The 19,316-nt window shown below is 46.3% G+C and overlaps 1 protein-coding gene across 1 annotated transcript in view; it reads left to right on the forward strand.

Moving 5' to 3' along the window:
• DOK5 (docking protein 5) overlaps positions 1-19,316 on the forward strand; it is a 125,443-nt gene that overhangs the window by 54,036 nt on the left and 52,091 nt on the right. The window contains exon 2 of the mRNA XM_087818640.1: positions 6,051-6,158. Within this exon, the coding sequence (XP_087674766.1) occupies positions 6,051-6,158 (108 nt within the window). The remainder of the gene's footprint in view (positions 1-6,050; positions 6,159-19,316) is intronic.

Raw genomic sequence — 19,316 nt, forward strand, 5'->3', positions numbered from 1 at the left:
AATAAACACACACACACACACACACACACACACACACCCACACACACACACACACACACACCCACAACTACCAGCACAGGTGAGCGCCTGGTGCCAGCGAACTGAAAATCACAAGCGAAAATGCCACACTGGGGTAGCTGGGCTGTAAAGGCGTCCAGATGAAAGAGCATATGGTTACGGCTAAGTGTCTCTTTTTAGATTATGCTAAGCATGAAAATGAAACTCTCACAGACGGCCCGAGCCTCAGCGTGTGTGTGTGCATCTGTAGGGTGCAGTTCTCTGGGAAAACCCTGCGATCGGAGGTTGGCGTCCTGGCTGAGTTCTGCGAGCTTCATGCCCCGGAGTCATTCCTGGTGACTAACCTCCGGTGGCCGTGGTTCCTCAGTGAGAAACAGGGCAGTGAAGCGCCTGCCCCGGGCTGCTGGAGGGCTCAGCACTGTCCGTGCGCAGCAGCGCCAGCTGGGCGCCGAGGGTGCCACCCTGGAGGAGAGCAGGTGGTGTGCTTAGGGAGCAGTGAAGGTCAGGCCAGGGCATGGGGAACGAGGCTAACGGAGCATCCAAGGCTGAGGGTGCCGCTTTAGGGTCGGGAGGATGCTCCGACTTCCTGATCAGAGAGGGGGTGCCGGCTAAAGGGAGCAGCCCCAACCCCCTTCTTCCCCGTGCACGTGGCCTTCAGGGAATAAGGCACCTATAAAAAGCTAATGGTGTCCCAAGGGCACAGGTGCGATGCTAGTGTTCCTGCACGTGAACGTGCCCTCGGGAAAGTGTGGGCACTCAGGGTAGAGCAGCGGCTCCCAGCAGTGGGCGGGGGACCAGACTCCGGATGGAGGGAGGGCTGCAGAGGCAAGGCCAGCATTTTAATAGCATTGTACTGAAGTGCAGTTTGGGCTTGTGGGGAGATGTGGAATATATAGGGGTGTTCACCTGGGGCGTATTTCTCCCCCTCACCCCCCGAGAGACATGTCAAACAGATATTTATGTTCATCGAAAAGTGACCCGAGTTTAAACAGTTGAGAAATAAGACCAGAGAACACAGGTTGGCAAACTGTGGCCCACATCTGGCCCACTGTCTGGTTCTAAATAAAGTTTTATTGGCGGATGGCCACACCTTTCATACACACGTATTCTATAGCTGCTTTCGTGAACGGAGTAGTTGCAACAAAGACTGACACCATCAAAGACTAAAATATTTGCTCTCTGGCTCTTTACAGGAAACGTTTGCTGACTTTCCCAATAGATCAAAGACCTAAATGGGCACAGCTTACCCAGCTTTCCTCTTTCCTTGAGCTGGCGTAGAGGAAGTATATAATTTTCTTTTAGCAGGAATTTTGTGATTAAAACTTGCTTCCTGTTTTCCTCATAACTGTCCATGAACCTCTAGAAGTTTACTTTGTGACTGGAATGTACTGCTCGTGAAATCAGGAACTCTGGGCAGATCCTTCATTGTTTCTGCTGCTTCCTGGCCTGGAAATCTCCATGAACTTACCAGAATATTCCTTGTGAGGAAAAGAAGCTAATAAAAATGTCAGGCATTTGAAACCACAGCTAAGCATGTATTAAAGATAACAAGTTTTAAAGAAAGCTACTGAAAAAATAGTCAAATCATTTAAGGGTTGGTGACAATTTAAGGCTGGAAATGAGGTATTAAGCTTTATTAAGCTACCACCACAGGTAACAAACTACACAGCAAAGGACATTTCCATGTAGCTGCTAAACCTGGTGGGTATCCACCAGATTGTTCTACTGGGCGATGAGCTGATCTGCTTCAGCCTCCGCAGTGGCTCATGCGGACTGGCTTATCCAAAGCTGGGGCTTTGAGGATCTTCACAGAGCATCATCTTCTTGAGATGTGCAGCCTCAGGTTGGTATGCATTTGTCTTTAGCCGCGGGTCTGACTTTGCCCACAAGGGACATTTGGCAGTGTCTGAAGACGGTTTTGGTTGTTAGCTGAAGTTGGGGGAGCTTGTTCCTGGCATTCAGGTGGTAGAGGCCATGATGCTATTAAGCATAGCGCAGTGCACAGGAGAGCCCCCCTCTGTAAAAAATGATCTTGCCTGAAATGTCCATAGTGCCAAGTTTGAGACACCCCGACGCACAGGAGGAGGTGCGATTTCTCAACGTGGAAATTCTTCTGTCATCAATTCTCTCGCAGTATATTTATTTATTGTAGGATTGCCTACTCTGTATGGCCAATGAGACTCCTCTTTCCTGTTGTGCCTGGGATAGGAGTTTCCTCTCTTAAATTAAAAAAAGTTTAGTTGTAAAAAAGTCTGTTGAAAGAAAATCGTTAAAAATAGTAGAGGTGGTATGTAGACATGTTGCTTAAAATATGAAGGACATGGTTGAATGAATGAATTTTAGGAGAAAGTACTGTTGTAAACTATTAAGCGAATGGCACTATTCTCAAATTCTCACCCTTTTAATCTTTTAACAATGTCAGTGTTAATCCAGCTAGTGTCTACATGTTACCATGGTCCCTGTCCTGAGTCCCGTCTCATTTTCTCTAAACAACACTGAGATATTTAGGATGTTTTTTAAAATTAAATTTATTGGGCTGACATTGGCTAATAGGACCATACAGATTTCGAGCGTAGATTTCTGTGATCCATGATCCATATACTGCACTGTGTGCCCACCACCCAAAGTCAAATCATCTTCCGTCACCATATATTTGGTCCCTTTTACCCTTTACTAATGCCCCACCCCCTTCCCTCTGGTAACCCCCACACTGTTGTCTGTCTGTGTCTGTGAGTTTCAGTTTTATATGTCACATTAGGGTAAGTTTTTAATCCTTCGGTACTATGTGGCTTTTCTCATGTTCTTAAGACAGAAAGTGCATGGCAGTTGAAACTGGGAGTTTATCTACTGAGCAGATTAAAGTTTCACCTTCAACGTGTCTGTCAAACTCAAGGCGACAGCCCCTCCCCCTGCCGCGGTGGCACTTGTTGGAGAACCCACGTCTCAGAGGCCCTCACTGTGGAGCTAGGCGGGCAGCTCTTTGTGGGCAGTCCCGGTGGGAAGCGCTGCATTGTCTGAAAGTCTTTATGAATATTTATGCTTGGCTTGCAGATTACAAACAGAACACTTGGGGAATGAGTTCAAGAGCAAATTTGTCTGGCTCCAGCCCAAGAGGCTTGGACTTAGTAGACCTTGGCTCATCTCTGGGAATCTGCACACTTACCAATTACCTTGAGTGATGTCGGGCCAGCTCTGAGAGCCTCTGTGTGTGACGTGCGACCCGACAGGAATGCCTCGATTGCGTCGCCCCTCTGAGCTCCGCTGTCGATTTTTGTGCCATGTCTTTGTATGTTACAAACATTTTGAACTGCCTTTTCATAAGCCAAATGTTGGTTTTGTTTATCTCCTGATAAACCAGTATGTTTTCATCTACTCCATGTTGACTTCCCAGCCAATAGTCACAAGTAAGGCTCCCTGCGAATTTGTACGGTAGTGTGTCTGCAGGTATTTGATTATGACATCGCACTTTTCCTCCTGTTACTTAATAAGACAAAAGAAAAACAACAACAAAAAAGAGAAACAAAAATCCCCTAAACTTAATACAGATGGAGTAGGTGGAACTCATTAGTCACACTGAAACTGAGGAATCTTTATCTGGCCTTCAACAGCCTTTGAACACAAGCCAGGCAAATTCTGGTTCAATTGTACAGAAAATGAACCACAACAACAAAAAGTTAGAGATGCTAACACTCACGGTTGGTCTGCAAGCTGAGGCATAATTAGCAAGTTTAAACTGTCTAACTCAGTGACAATTTTTTTTCCAGTAGTGGCATTTCTTGCATCCCTTAAGCACGCTCAATTTCTAACACATTTTCTGGGGCGTGTACAAGAGAAAGTGGTTGCCAAGAATAGAATGACAGTGAGAAACCTATTTTCCACACCTTTTATTTGAAAAATCAGAGTGACAGTCATTCCCACTGTAATTATAGTCCTCCGGTGGCTGTCGAATTTTAAGGGAGCCAGTTGTCTCATCTCTTGTTCAGACATAAGCGAGATGTTGGTAAGACTTGTCTTTGCCAACCACAGAACGGAGAGTGTTCTTTCTCATGGCTGGGTCTCCGTCCTGAAAAGGATGCTTGAGCTCTTAGCAATGGTTCTGTAACTCGCCTTCTTAGAGTTTCTTAGTCTAGTGGCTAATTAGACGGTGGCCTGACAGCAGGACAAGTAGGACTGGTAAAGAGTCTGAAGGACTGTCATTAGCTTAGGCTCTAATTTTAAGATCTTGGTTAAATATCTCTACATTTTTCCACTTAAATTTTTTTGAGTGTTTTATTTTGAGATAATTGTAGATTCACGTCCAGTGGTAAGAAATATTATGGTGGTGACATCTTCAAAATCAGTACTGTCAAGATACAGGACCGTTCCATCCCCCCAAGGATTCCTCACGTCTCCTTGTATAGACACAGCCTTCTCCCCGCCAGTCCCTAACTCCTGACAACCTCTAATCTGTTTCCTGTAGTTTTGTCATTTCAAGAATTCTATAAATGCAGTTATACAGTATGTAACCTTCTTTGGGGTTCATTTCCCCCCCCCAGCATAATTCTCAGAAGACTCATTCGAATTGTGGCAGTGTTAATAGTTCGTCTGTTTTTATAGCTGCTGCTATTGCACGATATGGTGTAAACCGCTTACCCACTGAAGGGTCTGTGGGTTGGCTCCAGTTTTGTGCAAATACAAATAAAGCTGCTATGGACATTCTTGTTCAGATTTATTTTGTGGGGAGTTTGCGTTTCTCTGGGGTTCATTCCTAAGAGCTGCTGGTCGCATGTTGCTTATTTAGTTTTTTAAAGAAACGGCCAAACTGTGTTTGAGAGCAGCTGTACCCGTGTACATGTCCACCAGCATGTCCACCAACGAGGGACCCGGTTTCTCTGCACCCCTGTGAGCATTTGATGGTGGCATTATTATTATTATTATTAATTTATTTTAGCCAGTCTGATTGGTATGTAATGATATATAATTGTGGTTTTAACTAACTTTTCCCCGTTGGCTCCTCAGTCATCTGTGTCCCTCTTTGGTGAAAGGTCTGTTCATGTCTTTCTGGTCCACTTCGTGATGGGATTGTTACTTTACCGTTGAGATTTGAGAGCTTTCTCTGTTCTGGATGCGAATCCTTTGTCAGATCTGTGGTTTGCAGATGTGTTCTCCTGGTCTGTACTTGTCTTTTCATCTTCTTGGCAGGTTTTTCACAAAGCAGAAGCTTTAAGTGTTGATGAGGTGCAATTGGGCACGTTTTTCTTGTATGGACTGTGCTTTTGGCATGAAGTCTGAGAACTCTTGGTCCACACCGTAGTCTCAAGCATTTTCCGCCTTTTCCCCTACAAGTTTTATAGTTTTGTTTCACATTTAAGTCTATTTTGAGTTAATTTTTGTGTAAGATGGGTATTTTAGGTTTAAAGTGTCTGTTTTCCCCTATGGATGTTCAATTATTCCAACATCATTTGTTTAAGAGGCTACTCTTTCTCCATCGAATCACTTTCCCGTTTTTGTCACCATGTTATGCCCTTGGTAGATCAATGGCTGTGCAAGAGGAAAGCCAAAAGAATTGATTTTAATTACTGTATCACTTTACTGATACCTCTGGATGTTTAGAAATGACACACAGAGGCTGTCTCCTTCTCGGACCACCAGTAACGTCTTTAGACTGAATCGGCCCCGCAATTCCCATATTTAATTGCATTTGAAATTAGAGCATGTGCCATGATGCGTATATTATTTGAAATTATTTGATATTTTTATCTCTGGGACTTCTTGTCAAATATTCCTACTGATACTGTTATCAAAACATGAAGAAACGTGCCTTCAAATACTTATTTTCTTTTGATTCCAGTAATGGTCAGAATGACATAACACAGCCATTGTGGAAGCAGTTTTGGTTTTTTAAATTTTATTTTCCCAATGCAACATCACATTTATGGTTTCTGAATAGTTCACCGGTGAAACATCAAAAGGAAAACATTTAAATGCAAATGTCGTTACATATTATCTGAGTCAGTAGCGATGCTGAGCGCAGTCTCTGTATTTTCTTCCAGATTTATCAGCGATGCTGGTTAGTATTCAAGAAAGCCTCCAGCAAGGGCCCAAAGAGGCTGGAGAAATTTTCCGACGAGCGCGCTGCGTATTTTAGGTGTTATCATAAGGTAAGACTCGGTGGCTGTAGCTGTCCAGTAACCTATTCACAAGTGGGTAACTCGAGTTCGTTGAGACTGAAAACTTGTCTAGATTATTTGACCAAGGTAGAAATAATTAGTTTTCCAAGCACAAAACATCTCTAAGTAAGCTATACTTCCTAACTGTTTAAAATAATTGCCTAATGTGAAGTCACGTTAGTGGTTTCCTACTGCTTGTTGCTTTCCCATCTCTAGTGTAAGAACTTACGGTGCTGCTTTGTAAACGTTCAGCTTGCATGGGGGACCCTGCTTCTAGCATCAGAGCCCCTGGAGGGTAAGGATCGGGTCTGCTGGAGTCGAGCACAGTGCCTGATGCAGCAGAGACCCTCCCGCACATTCCAGCTTGGAAGCAGGGGAGGAGCCGGGAAGGGCTGGAAACGGGCGATTGGTGGGAGGGAAGCCCCCCCATTAGTTTATTTCTTTAAGTTTGATGACTAAATTTAATTATTTGTCCAGTTTTCTTAGTGGCGGTAGTGAGACTTCCTCACTAACCGTAGCAATTGTGTATTAAAATGCATCATCCAGGAGTAGGGAGTTGAGGCAGATTCGGGGTGTACTTGCTGACCGAATTCACAAATTAGGCCCGTCTTTCCCTCCACACGGCGGTGTTTTCCGTGGCCCTTGTTACCGGGCAGCCTGTGTATTTTCTCTTTTCCTGAAACTGGTAAAAGCACATGGGTAACGCTTCTTTTTCCCCAAGGCTCTGGTTGTTCCCATATTGGGAAAATACTACCCTTTTGACGATGGAGGAACCTTGCTTATTTTTATATAGAACATTTTAATTGCTCTGGTTTTCCATTTTGACAGTTCTTACCCTCATTTGGTGAGAATTTACCAGGGGGCTACTTGCCATTAAAAATGTTATGTGAAGCCCGTAGATCCATCAGCAGAGAAACTTGGCCAGGTGAGGGAGAGTGAACGATCTTTCCTTTGGTGCAAATTCTCCCAAAGGGGCCACTTTACAGCATCTTATTAAGGGCCCGTGTTGACGCCTTGGTTATAAAATAAGCTCCTGTGGTAGTTTGTGTGGTCCTTGTGTGTGGCCCTGATGTCAGTCGGTCCTTCCTTGTTTTGGTTGAGTCCCACATACATCCGGAAACATCTGATTCTTCACAGTCCCTTACAGCTGCTTTTCAAAATGTAGAAAAATAAAGAAACGGGCTGTGCTTTGCCTACAGACCTACACATACCTAAGAGAAGAAAGAGGGTAAGCAAGGAGGACTTCATGGACACGCCCCAGAGCCAGCCCATCAGCTCACAGTGTGGGCCCTGCGTCAATATGCACAGACTCTGAACACTTCTCACAACCTCTGCTGCTACTGCAGTGGTCCAAGCCCCTGGGTGCCTGCCTCAGCCTTCTAGAGTCTGTTGGAAACACGTATCCATCAAGTCATGATAGTCCAGCTCCAAGCCCTCAGCCGAGTCCTTCCAGTGGACTCACAGTCACACGGTTTGACTCCCTGTGGCCCGTTTAACTCATCGGCTCAGTTTCCCCAGCCCCACTCCACTGGGCCTCAGAGACCCTGAGCCCGTCGCTTTCCCTGGGGTAGCCAAGCACCTTCCTGCCTTTGAGCTCATTTATCCCTTTCCTTGGAATACTGTCCCCACAAATACCCACGCGGCTCATTGCCTGACTTTGCTCAGGTCGTTGCTTACATTTTCCTTAGAGTGAAGCCATATCTCGACCCCACTATTTAAAATGGGGTCCTCTGACACCCTCCTTTACTTTTCTCTCTAGCACGTATCACTACATACACATTTACTCGGTTGTTTCCTAGTGTCTTCGCCACACGATCACCATCCAATAAGGTTCACAAGGGCAGAGATTTTTTGGGGGGGTCGGGTTAGGCGTGGTTCTCTCTCCCTTTTCAGCGCCTAACACCTAGCAGACCCTTCCGACAGTATTGGTTGGCGAGCGATGAGCATTATAAACAGAAAACACGGAACACACATGGATGTGTTTGTGTCAGACTTTCATTTCGCTTACCAGAAAAAAATCTGCGCTCGAGGCATCTGAGGCCAGGAGAAGGACTTTCGATTTGCAGGAAACGGGGTGAGTGATGGTGGGGCCGAGAAGGCCCCGAGGGGGGCGTTTTCTGAGTACAGACTCTGAGGCAAGGCCCGCGTGGGTGGAAAGCTCCCCCTTGAGTGTGAAACAAGCCAGGGGAGGTCAAGGACAAACGTGCCCTATTTCAGGCTCCTCCCTGCTGGCTTTGGACCTGAATATGTAAATCTTTGAGGAGCTTGGGAAGCCAATTCTCTTTCATCTCTAATAACCATTAACCAAAGTTGAAAGCACGAGAACGGAAGAATTATCTACATCAAGCCTGCAAGCCCTTGATGAGTTCCTGCAGCCGATTCTTCCCTCTTCCGTTAGAGCGGATACATTCAGTATTAATCTCTTGGGGGCATAGGGAGAGCTGGAGTGACTCTGAGATATGCATTTTTTATCTAAAAGCTGTGTAATTTATGCATCTTGATCATAAAATACCGGGGTTGTATGTAGCACACCATGACCAGATTTCAGAGTTTATTCGACTGTAAATAAAGCAATTTCCGAAAGAAGCGAGGGCCTGTGCATTGTGCAGTTGGATCAGTACAGAGACGGTGTGACTTACAGGCATATCTGTCCTGTAGGAAACCGGTAGCATGTCTGAGGACACAGTGCTTCCTTCGTGTCATTTTAAAAGATATTATTAAGAAAAAAATGCCAGTTTTGCATAGCTGATTCTTTTTAGAAATTTTCAGACAAGAAATTGACTGTAGAATTTTAAAAGCTGGTGCTTTCCTCACTGCCAGCGCAGCAAAGGTGCTCTCGAGGAAGATGGGACAATAAAGACATGAATCGGGCGGGCACAGGACGACCCATTGCCCGTCGCCTTCCCTCGGCCACGAAGCGCCCCTCCAGCGCTCACAGCCGTCAGCGTGGCTGTGAATTTGGTGAACTGTGATTGCGACCACGTGACGACTCCAGTGACTTTACAAATAGTTCCTTCTCGTTAAACACAAGTCCGCTGTTTTCATTCGGGAAATCAAAGTGGCTCACTCTCGCCAGAAGGGCCGAGCGTTTCTGTGCACCGTTCTACTTTCTTTGTGCCGAGGAACATTTGGAAGGAACCTGAGTGGAAGGAAGATGGTTGATTTCTTTTGAGACCGAGGCAAATGGCGCTGGGGGGAGGCAGGCTGGGCCCGGGTTTGGGGAGCCTGCTTTCCAGTCCTGGCCTTGCTGCTGGATGTGTCCTGCGGGTGGCTTAGCTTCTGTGTAAATGTGACCTCCAAGGCAAGTCACCTCGTCGCTTCTCCACCATCACCGCGGGGATTCAGTTCACCGTGGACCCGAAGGACAAATCCAACAACTTCTTTAATATAAGCGCTTCCAAAATGTGCGCTAGAGAGGGCGGCGGAGGGTTCTGGGAGGACCAGGTTCTGTGGTCAGAGTTTGGGAACTGCTGCTTTCCTTTCCCACTCTTGAGATTCTGGATCCAGGGTAGCTGACAGGGCTCTGGGGAGTCCTGCAGATAGGAGACCCGAGTCACGCATGTTAAGGCAGCATTTCCAAAACTGATTGCGTGTGGAGCTATCTTTTTTAAAAATAACCACATATTCCATGGGTTAAGCAAATTTCATTCTAAGCAACACAGTTTTTGTATGTGCTGCTTTTGTGTGTCACCTTGTGTATCAAATGTCCGCTTGGCCCATTGTTGTTTCAACAGTGAGCAAATCACAACGATCTTTCCTACATCACTGAAATCACAGGGTCAGCTTGCACATCAGAGGGGTAAATGTGACTGTCGTTGAAAGGCGGAAGCCCCTCTAACTGCAAGGGATAATGGCCCTTATTACTTTGTCACTGTGCCTACCCCCTCCGGCTCTTTGTTCCGTCAGTCTGTCCTTCCTCAGTGACCAGGTCGCTCTCAGGTCTCCCAAGCTCGACGACAGACGTTGTTCTTGGTTTCCGCAGGAGTAGGGCTCCAGGTTCCTCACAGGGAGCCAACACCCCGAAAATCACTTCTCTGGAATTTCTGCCAGCTCCTCTCGTGTGTGTGCGGTGACTTCTTCCGGCGACTCACCCTGTTCCATGTTGTTTCTCCCTCCTCTAAAGCGCCTCCTCTTCTGGTGTGGCCGTGGCTACAATACCTCTTTTCAAAACCTTGGAACGTAGCATGGCCTCTTCTGTCAGTGTCTCTCAGTAACTTTGGTTTTTTATTATTACGAATAAAGCTGCTGTGAACATTCATGTACATGTTATTATTGTATGAATACAATTTTTATTTCTCTGGGATAAAATCCCAAGAGTACAACTGATGGGTCACATGGTAGTTCCATGCTTACTTTTATAAGAAACTGCCCAACCGTTACAGAGCAGCTGAGCATTTTACCTTCCCACCAGCAGTGCTTGGGGGGTCCCGTCTCTCCACACCCCCCCACCAGCATTCGGTGCTGTCACTGTTTAAAATTGTAGTCATGTGGATAGTGATATCTCATTGTGATTTTAATTTGCATTCCCTAATGGCTTATGGTATTGAACATATTTTCATGTACGTATTTGCCATCTTTATATCTTTTTCTATGAAATATGCCTTTTATCCATTTTTAACTTTTTTTTTTTTTTTTTACTATTGAGTTTGGCAGTTATTTTAAAATAAACTTTAGATACTAGTCTTTTGTCAGATAGGTGGCTGCAAATATTTTCTCCCATTCCACAGCTTATCTTTTCATTCTTTTAACACGGTCTTTTGCGGAACAAAAGTTTTCATTTGAATGTGGTCCAGTATTTGAATTTTTACTACTATGGATCATGCTTTTGGCATCCACTCTAAGCACTCTTTGCCTCGCCTTGGATCCTGAATATTTTCTCCCAGTTTTATTATTAAAAAAGTTTATATGTTTTGTAGTTTTAAGTTTTACATTTAAGTCCATGATTCATTTTGAGTTTAATTTTTGTATAAGGTGTGAAATGTGGATTGAGCCTCATTCTTTTTACCTGTGGATGTCTAATTATTCCAATACCATTTGTTGAAAAATAGTTATTCTTTCCCCATTGAATTGCTTTTGTACCTTTGTCAAAAATCATTTGGACATATTAGCTTGAGCCTGTTCCTAGATTCTCTATTCTTTTCCATTGAACTATATACCTACCTCTATACTAATATCATACTCCCTTGGTGACTGTAGTTATAAACCTTAATATTGGGTAGAATGATTTCTTCCATTTTATTCTCTTTTTAAAGGTTGTTTTAGCTATGCTAATGCCTTGCCTTTCCATAAAATTCTAAAATAAGTTTGTCTATATCTACAGAAAACCCATGTTAGGATTTTGAAGAGAATTGCATTAAACCTATAGATAAAATTGTGGGAGAACTGACATTTTTTTCTATGCTGAGTTTTTCAGTTCATGAACATGGTATGCCACTCCATTTATCTGAGTTGTCTTTGATTTTTTCCATCAGCACTTGTAACATACAGCCTCCATATCCTATAATGCTTTATGTTTATACCTAATTATTTTATTTAGTTTGGATAGACTTTAAAGTTTTTTTGGGTTAAGTACTTAACCTGTGTAAGTCATTTCTGGCCTGTAATCTTACAAAGCAGTCATCTAGTTTAAATTGTTTGTTTCCAATCCCTCAATTATTTGACTAATTATTTGAAATGATTAGATTTCCTTGCATTTTGGGAAGAGCCTCAATTTTTTTAAAGGTTTACAAAAATTTAATCTGTTTACCCTGTCCCTGGTCTATAAGTTTGTTTGACCTAAACACACATCTATGTAGCAAAATAAGAACAAGACAAAAACAAACTTTACCTACAAAGTTCATTGATTGCAAACAACTCCTCCCCCATTTACACTTGTTTCTTACACGAATTTCTCAGGAGCACCTATCTCCAGGACTTGTTCTACGTTATTTTACGTTTGTGCTTATGTGGAAGCTCTTGACCATAATCCATCCAAGTCCACACAGAAGCTCTGTGTCAGTGATGTCAGAAGAAAAAGGGTAGGTTTCCTCCAGTTAGAAATTACTCAGTGGTTTTCAGGTAGGAGAGAAATCACAGAATACTGTCGGCCAAGGAGTTACCGGTCAAGGAGTTGTGTCAACAGAGAATGGAAGCATGCACACCTCACTTTAAAATATTTTGCAGGTTTCCCCCCCTCTCTTTTTTTTTCTCTTCACTCTTTTTATTCTTTAAATTATAAACATCGTGCATGCTCTTTTTAGCCAATTGAAACAATTCTGAAGCGTATGGAGTGTATCTAGTCCTGGTCCTCAGGAAAAAACCCCAAAACACTGTTGGATAGATGAACACTTTTCAGACTGTTTTCTCTGTCTATACAAATAGAAACATTGTCTCACTCATATATACATCCTATTTTAGAGCAAGAATGGAGTAATTCATTACAATCTGTAAATTCTTGTGGAAGGAGACCATAATTACAGATTTCCCCAGGACACTTGTAGTGAGTCTGCAGTTCTCATGTAACTTTTAGCGGCAGATCCTTTCACAGTCAGAATATTAGAGTTCATGAGATAAATTAAATGGTCACATTAATTATACCAATCCCCTTTCCCTCTCAGTCAATAATTAGTGGCTTATTAATGACAGTTCATTAACAGTTCTAGAGTTATACTCTTTCATATTTATACACAGTAATCTGTTCAAAAATACCCAAATTGATGGACAAAAGGGTTTCCAATTTTTTGCTAATGTAAATTTTATTACGGTGACAAATTTGTGTCTCTGTCTTTACGTGCGCATGTTAATCATTCGGAAGAAAAAGCCGTAGCAGCGAGATTTCCAGGTAATACCCCACAGCTTTCAGCTTTTTGTAACTAGTGCCAAGCTGTGTCCAGAGAGGTGATACAAAATCCCACCCCCACTGAGAGCTTCAGAAAGTGCCCTCCCCCCAGATTCCCGTCTCTGTATATGTTTCAGATGCGGGCTTCTCCCTTTAAGTGCTTTTTCTGGTGTGTGTGGCTTTTTATTTTTAAGGAAGACACAATGAACGGGTTATTTAAGTTATTTCACACGTACAAATAAAGATCCACTCTTCAGGGAGACAGTTCGGATCGATGACTCAGACGGGCACTGGTCCGGTTTATTTTAAGTGACCAGCGGCACGTAGCTATTTGGGGAAAGAATGGACCCATCTCTCTGGGGGCTGGGTTGTCCCTGTCTAGACTGGCTCTTTCCTAAGAACTGTTTCATAAAATGTTTGCTTCAACTGCTGTGTGCAGGGTCCTGAGGGGAGACCTGGGGAGAGGTGTTTTGTGGTGACAACGTGTGGTCGGAGCTGAGCGCTTGTCTTCTTAGCTGCCCGCCTCTGCTTCCTGGGGCTGTGCACTGAAACCATTGTTCCTTTTCTTAGAAAAGACGAAATGGAAACGTGTAAAGGTTTGGAACACAATGAAGGAATCTTCTGGAATTTCTAACAGAAATGTTTAGTGGGGTATTTTAGAGCACTCTGAAATTTCAACACATAATAATAATATAGAATAATATATTTTGTTGAGTGTTGCAACGAAAACAATAAGAATAGTGTAAATCATTATTTCATTCGTACTTGAGAAAACATTATGGACCCCAAAATGGATCGTTTTCAGAGGACTTTTATTTTCAAAGGCAACCTACAAAAGTGGAAGGAGCTTGTGCCTCTTCATTTTCAGGATAATGGCTTTAATTTTTTTTTTTAAGAATAAAGCAATTTGCAGCTTCTGCAGAGCTTTACAATTTGCATATACAAAGTGAATTGCTCACTTAATTCATTCAGTCCCATAAGGAGAAAAATAATTAGGATACAGCCTACAAAAGGCAAGGCGGCAAATTGCCTCCTAGGTAGCGGCCTCCTTTTCACTCTGTAAATATAAATAAATCATCATCTGTACATGACTGTCAGCAAAAGAAGGAGAAAAACTGGAAATCAAACCCTCATTTCCCTAAATGGAGTTTGAACTTTGCCGCACACCAGATACATACTTAAAATTCCCACCCAGTGCCTGTTAATTGCATAATTCTCACAGGAATATACTGGTTCCTGAAAGGAATGTACTTTTTAAAATCTGATTGTCGTAATCTTCTGGTGAAACACCAGAAGAGATTTCAACAGTCTCTCTATCTAGTTACAAAATCATCCCTTTGGAAAATTCAATTGTGTAATGTGTAATTGTTTTCCGAGTTGTTAAAGCAAAACCGTATCAGTAGCAAATGGAACTTCTAAAGGGTGGCCACGGTGCTAGTCGCTGGCTTTCAGCATCTGTGTCAGTGAACACAGCCACCCAGGATGGGTGAGACGGCTGGAGTGCGGCTTTAAACAGCCAAATAACCCGGCCGTCTTTACCTGGGGATTCCTAATGGGTGGCACGTGGAACGATTCATCAGAAACTTCCGTGAGTGTTGAATAGTTTTTTTCCCTTTGATGGCGTCATGAGACTGTGTTTTTGATCATCGGAAAACTAGCAACCAGAAGCTGCGCAGTGATTAACTCTGAAAGCTCTTTTCACTCCTGTTGCAGCCTGAGCTGAAGTCGCCCTCCGCTGGCTGCCCGGTTGTCTGCGGGCCCCTCCCGACCTCACCTCCGCCCGCGGGTCCTGTTGCATGTTCCCCGGGTTCAGGCCGCCGTGGGGCCGGGCCAGCCGCTCAGGGCTGAGCTCCAGGGGGCGGCGCTGCCATGGGCTCCATGTGAAGGCCACTCTGTAGTTACGTGGTGCCCGTGGGTTCCAGGAGCACCCCAGTTGTCACAACCAAGCTTGTGTGTAGACACTGCTAAATACTCTCCCCTGGGGAGGAGCGGGGGGGGGATCTCCCCCAGATTGCGAGCAGCTGCCCTGCAGAGCAGTCTTTCTGACACACAGGTATGAGCCTTCCACTTACCTGCTTAAGACCTTTAACCCGACGCCCTCAGACTTCAGGGTTCACGCGGACCTGACGGCAGTGCACCGCCTTTGGGAGCCAGCGCTGGTCCAGCGCTCTGCGTTTCTGTCCCAAACTGCAGTTCCTCGGTTGTGCCTGTGTAGTTCCTTCTGCCTAGAAGTTTGTCTTCCCATCTCATAAACCCTGGCCACCCTCCTTAGGAATAACAGGCCTGACTCACGGACGGCGGCCTCTCCCGTTTCTTCTCTATAACCATTTGGTGGCAATGCTGACCTAGTGAGGAGTGGTCGGGTTACCTGGGTTCGAGTCCCAGGTCACTTGTTTCCAGCTGGGCGAACGTGTGATCCTGTGTAGGCCTCAGCGTCCTCATGTGTGCGGTGGGCACAGAATAGTGCCGGTGGTTAGAAACGTGAGAAATTAAAAGAACAGGGTGGATGTGAGGTGCTCAGCACCCAGCATCCGGCACATGCCCAAGAGCCTGCCCGCCCGGAGTCACATCCTGCCTCTGCGCTGTTCGGATTGTCCACCCCAGGGCGTGTTAGTGAGTTCGCTGTGCCTCGGTCTCCCCACTTTGCAGTGGAGGTGATGCCAGTGTCACCGCAGGAGGTGAGGCTTCCATTTCAAGTGTGCTGACGGGGGGTCTGCGCTGTGAGGTACCGTCCCTGGCCCTAGACGTGCAGCTGAAACAGAGCGGGCGACCCCCATCCTTGTTAAGGGGGGCAAGCCAGACGCTAAGGGAGCATGCGAGTGAACGATGCAGTGTGGTGGTGTCACGGCTCAGCGCTGGGGAGCAAGTGACCGCGGGGCGGGTAGAGAGCGTGGGAGGAGAGAGTGGCGGTTTTCCACGGAGTGACCAGGGCTGGTGTCACTGGGAGGACGGCGTGCGAGTAGCCGAGATTGCGGGAATCTAAGGAAGAGTGTGTCTGGGCAGAGACGGACACGGTGGCGCTGCTGCTGGGCCTACGGGCCGCTGAGTGCGGTGGGCTTCCCGAGCCGGAGGGAAGGAAGCGGGGGCCCGCCTGTGGTCCGGGACGCCGCGTCTCGGCAGGCGGTGGCCGCCGTGTCACAGAGAGGCCGTGGGGACCCTGCAGGCCCTGCGTGGGCCGTCCGTGCGCAGCCCTCTTCCAGCCGGGGAGGGAGACCCGTGTCCCTTAGCGGAACTCCCCGTGTGCGGGACAAGTCGCGCAGTTGCAGCGCCTGGAGAAGAGTGAATCCAGGTTTTCAGGCGGCTTTTCAGGCAGGGCCACCTGCAGATTCGAAGAGCGCAGCCCCGATGGTGGCCTTGGGCGTTCCCGCTGGGCCCAGGGAGGCGGTTTGGCGGCCCTCGCCACCCGCCTGGCGTCTCGGAGGAAGTGCTGGACTCAAGGGCAGGACGTGAAGCCTGATAACGCGCTCTGCGGGTGCCACCGGAAAGCCTCGGAAGCAGAGAGCAGCCCACGCCCCCGCACGGGCCCGGGAGCGAAGCCTCAGCGGAGCCCAGGCTCAGCGGGCTGCTCCCTCCGGCTCCTGACCGGCTGCAGTCGGACCCCGGCTGTGATCAGGGGCTGGCGTCCCTGCTGCAACGCTGCCCGCGAGGAGATGACGGTCATGTCCACTCGCAACTACTTCAATGCGGAGTCGTCAGTGGGAGCCAAGACAGCCCCCGAAAGATGGTTGAACAGGGCTTTCCTGGGGTGCCAGAGCGTCACTGAAAACTCAGCAGGAGAGTTGCTCTTTTACGCGATAGAGAGACGGTGGCTCCCTGAAATGCCCAGACCGAGCCTCGGCAGGGCCAGGGTGCTCTGACACCGGGGGTCTTCCGATGCGATGACACGTGAAGTCCCCGACATCCCTCCAGAGCATCCTCAACAAAAATGTTACTGAATCTCATCAGGCCTTTCGAGGCGTCTTCCGCTTCGGAGGACGTACAGGGGCTGGAGAAATTAGGGGCCCGTGGAAAAGCGAACCTGTCCAGAGCTGGAAGCAGTTCACTGACATGATCTTTCCAAAACGGTAGCACCGCTTACAAAACGTGGGGACTCTTCTCAATGAAAAGTGCCTCGGATATAAGAAGAGACGCAGAATCAGGCCCGTCGTCGGATCCTGGATTGGGTGGTGGCGGAGCCGTGTGGTCCCTGCTCTAAAAGACATTTGGGGACTTTCAGGGGACCTTGACTACGGGGTGGAAATTAGATGAGACGAGAAATTCTAGCCTATTTTCTTAGCGGTGAAAATGGAATTGGGGTGACGTGTGAGAACCTTGTTATTTGTAAGTGCTATTTGCGAAAGCGGTAGGGATGACGTGTGTCTGTGCCAGCAATTTCCGTTTAGATAGTTCAGCCCAAACCAAGTGCCTATGCACACGTGTGTGGGCACACACACAAGCACTCACACCTGCATGTGCACAGAGAGAGAAAGCAAATAAAACAAAGGCAAAATGTTAATAATTGTTCTGGGCGCTCGATGTCCATTGTACAGTTGGTTCCAGGACCCCTCTGGATTCCGAAACCCACCCCAGTCCCTCATGGAAAATGCGGCACTATTCTCCCAGCTTCTCCGTGTTTGACAATCTTCAAAATAAAATTTTGGAAAAGAAAATGATGAACACAAAATTCCTGGAGCAACAAGCAGAAGGGGGAAAAAAACACCCACCCAGGCTTTTGTTGGGACTGAAATAATTCCCCAAATGTCAACATAACGACCCATCTGTCTGCACATTCGAGATCCAGGAAGGAAGAGGGGCTGCTGCTGCTCCGTGGAGGGTTGAAGCTCAGAGGAGAGGCCCTGGCCTTTGCCCACGCGTCACGGGCGCCTTTCTGGACGCGGCAGGTCAGCTCCTGGTCTATTGGCCAAAGCAAGTTGCTTGACCAAGTCCAGACTCATCCGCAAAAAGCCTCAAGGGCTGAGAGGGAATGGGTGATGGTGAACAGCTGATTCAGTCTGGGGGAGGAAAGGAAGGTTGCTGCGAGGTGCAGAATTGGCCTCCGCTCTGATTTTAACTAACTCCAAAATCTACAAAGACAATCAGTCTTGCCAAATCTCGTCTTTAATCTCCTCCAGCCTCCAAGTTCGGAAACGTGCCTTATGCACCAAAGAACTTCCTATCTGGTGTTCGTGATCTTTTGATCAGCGGATTTTTCGGGGAGCCACTATCTTCTGTGCGTTTTCAGTTAGTCCAGGGTTAGCGTTGACCCCAGGATGTGCAAAATCAGATTAAGAGCTGAAGCCGGCCTGGGTTTTGGAAAGTACACACTCAATTTCTGGAGGAAATCAAGTATTTCAAAGGTCCTAATATTGACATTTTCAGTAAGCCATAGAGAGGCTTCTGGTCTTGTTTGATAGTGTGGCTGAACTCAGTGAGCGTCAATATATCTTGGAAAGGAAAAAGGAAAGTTACACATCTGAGGGATCCCAGATTTATTTGGAAAAGTAACCAGCCACTGGCAGCCAGGACATAAACAGAAGTTACTTGGCTTTTCTGACTTGGTCTGCTATTGTTTTGGCATGGAGATTATATGGAAGGGGAGGGGGGGGAATATTTAACTTTATCTATACACCGTTTTTAATAACAAAAGGGCACTTTGTTTTCTGCTAACTACCCGAACTCCCCTGTTAGTAATGAAAGTTTGTAACCGGATCTTACTTCAGACCTTTCTTGGAACCGTGCTTTTGTCTCTAAATCATAATTCACAGACATATTTTAGATTTTGGTCATGGGGCTTGAAATTTGTCTTTATTGTCTTTCTTAGGAAATGCAACTGTGAAATGGGCGAAAAGACAAAAAACAAAACAATCCAAAAAACAAATGGTCCTGTGCAGATGTGCCCTTTGGGACTTCCCGTGGGAACCGAATCTTTACCAAGTTTGTATAGAAATCTGTTGTCATGTTTGCGTCAAGCAAACGAGGGTGGTTCTGGGTGACCCCATGACCTTTAGGTCTGTTGGTTGTCACCTGGATTGTTTTTTTTTGAACCATGAACTTAAAATTTTGATGAATGAATGAGTGAATGCACCCAAGGGAGAAACATACGTGACGAGAGTCATTGAGTGGCTGCCTCCTGCAGGCCCCCGACCGGGGATAAAGCCGGCTCCCCGGGCGAGTGCCCTGACTGAGGACCGGACAGCCATCTCCCGGACCATGGGTCGACACTCGACCACTGAGCCACGCCGGCCGGCATGAGGGAGGCTCATGAAGAGGGAATGTGGTTCTAGAACAGTGGTGGCTGGGCCTCAAAGACACTTGTGCGTTTTAGGTGTGAGTCCGTATAAAAGACGTCATGA

This window comes from Miniopterus natalensis, chromosome 7 (assembly GCF_054644295.1).
Source record: "Miniopterus natalensis isolate mMinNat1 chromosome 7, mMinNat1.hap1, whole genome shotgun sequence".
Lineage (NCBI taxonomy): Eukaryota > Metazoa > Chordata > Mammalia > Chiroptera > Miniopteridae > Miniopterus > Miniopterus natalensis.